This window comes from Tinamus guttatus, unplaced genomic scaffold (assembly GCF_059628265.1).
Source record: "Tinamus guttatus ecotype Peru unplaced genomic scaffold, ASM5962826v1 Tinamus_guttatus_pri_ptg000660l, whole genome shotgun sequence".
NCBI lineage: Eukaryota > Metazoa > Chordata > Aves > Tinamiformes > Tinamidae > Tinamus > Tinamus guttatus.
The window spans coordinates 455,182-457,435 of NW_028289194.1; the positions used below are offsets into that span (position 1 = coordinate 455,182).

Here is a 2,254-nt window from a genome sequence, read left to right on the forward strand (position 1 = left end):
CTCTCCAAGGCTCTCTTTGAGACATTTCACAGCCTTTGGCACCATCTGGAGATGTTCCTGAAAGAATGGTTTTGGGAAATCCCTCTGGGGTAAGGAGAGGACAGCCTTCCAGAACATGAGGGGAAATCTCTCCTCCTCCTGGCTCTGCGATGTGGCTCCAAAGAGCGGCATTGGGGAGCACATGAGCAGCGTCCGTCAGAGCCTGGGCCCTGCAGGACAACTCCAAGGACAAGGGCAGAAGCTCCCTGACAGGAGCAGGAGGACCTGCAATGAGGCTGATCCCTCTCTTTCTCCCTTGTTCCCAGCAGATCCACTCCCTGGCTGCCTCCAGGCCCTCCAGGCCCACCCTGCTGCCCAGCACAGCATGAGAGCCCTGGCCCTGCCCCAACTGCTGCTTGTCAGGGTGGGAAAGAGACTCAGTGGGACTTCAAAATGCCTAAGAGTCAGATTGAAATGAGAGATTCCTGAGGACAAGTGACATGAACCAGAACATTCATTTTCCTTTACAGGAATGCTACAGGGAAAAACAAAAAAAAGTAAGAAATAAATAATGGCACAACATGAACCCTTGATGCAAATTTTCTGGGTAGAGGTATTGATGTTGAGGTTAGACCCACTGGATGAGTTTCCTCAGGGCTTCCTTGAGCTCATTATTCTTCATGCTGTAGATGAAGGGGTTCAATGATGGAGGCACAACCGAATACAGAACAGTCACTACCAGATCCAGAACTGGGGAAGAGATGGAGGGGGGCTTCAGGTAGGCAAATGCTGCTGTGCTGAGAAACAGGGAGACCACGGCCAGGTGTGAGAGGCAGGTGGAAAAGGCTTTGTGCCGGCCCTGCTCAGAGGGGATCCTCAGCACAGCTCTGAAGATCTGCATGTAGGACACCACAATGAAAGTGAAACACCCAAAGCCTAAACAGACACTAACCACGAGAAGCCCAACTTCCCTGAGGTAGTAATCTGAGCAGGAGAGCTTGAAGATCTGGGGGATCTCACAGAAGAACTGCTCCACCACATTGCCTTGGCAGAGGGGTATGGAAAATGTGTTCCCAGTGTGCAGGAGAGCATGGAGAAAGCCACTGGCCCAGGCAGCTGCTGCCATTTTGACACAAGCTCTGCAGCTCATGAGGGTCCCGTAGTGCAGAGGTTTGCAGATAGCCACAAAGCGGTCATAGGCCATGACTGTGAGGAGAAAATACTCTGCTGTTACTAAAAAAAAGAAGAAAAAGACCTGGGCAGCACACCCCAAATAGGAAATGACTCTTGAGCCCCTCAGGGAATTGGCCATGGATGTGGGCATGGTTATGGAGATAGAGCCTAGGTCAAGGACAGACAGATTGAGGAGGAAGAAGTACATGGGGGTGTGGAGGCGGTGGTCGCAGGCTACGGCTGTGATGATGAGGCCGTTGGCCAGGAGGGCAGCCAGGTAGATGGCCAGGAAGAGCGAGAAGTGCCAGAGCTGCAGCTCCCGCCTGTCTGCGAATGGCAGGAGGAGGAAGTCATTGAAGAAGCTGCTGTTGGACATTAGCTCCCTGCAGTTATGTGGGCCTGTCTAAGGAACAGAAAACAATGAAAAGTTAGGAGGGACTTTACAAGAAATAAAATTCCAAAGTCATTTCTTATATGACACTGCCCACCACTGCCTCTCTTTAGTAAGAGTGTCTTAGTGCAGTTCCTTTGCTTGAGCTCCATTTTCACCGGTTGAGTGTGCTGTGAGGAGCAGAGACCTCAACTCGAGAGCTGTCTGTGCTGAACAGTAGTGGGAAGTGGAGAACGGAGGCCACACTTTTGGATGTTTTACCTCTTCTGGCAGGTGAGATCCATTCAAGATGTAGATGAGCTTTTCAGTATCTTTACTCCCAAGGGTAAGCAAAGAGGTTTGAGGAACAGTAATTTTTAGTTTCTTTGAGATGTCCTTGTCACTCCTCGGGAGTGTTCCCCAAAGGACAAATCCTTCACATTTCAACTCTGAGTCCTTAGAGGAATGCTTCCACAGTCACTTATGTGCAGAGTTGGGACATCTCATTTGTCTGTTATGTTTCGTTCCCAGATGTCCTGTGCAACGGTCTCCTTGAGCTAGAGTGTCATCATGCTCATATGCTGCTCTCAAAGGAGACAGGCCCTGCTGAGAGCAGAGCTGTGCAGTTTCCAAGTGCCCATCTCCACCTTTCTCACCCTGTCTCCATACCGCTAAGGGAGGGCTCCACACTCCTGGCCAAAGACACACAGGGCCCATTTCATCTGCTCCTGG

The 2,254-nt window shown here is 50.8% G+C and overlaps 1 protein-coding gene across 1 annotated transcript; it reads right to left on the bottom strand.

Moving 5' to 3' along the window:
• Positions 1-607: 607 nt before the first annotated feature.
• Positions 608-1,528, bottom strand: LOC148591975 (olfactory receptor 14J1-like). Its single transcript, XM_088536381.1, has one exon. The coding sequence runs from the start codon at positions 1,526-1,528 to the stop codon at positions 608-610; it is 921 nt and encodes a 306-aa protein (XP_088392507.1).
• Positions 1,529-2,254: the final 726 nt, after the last annotated feature.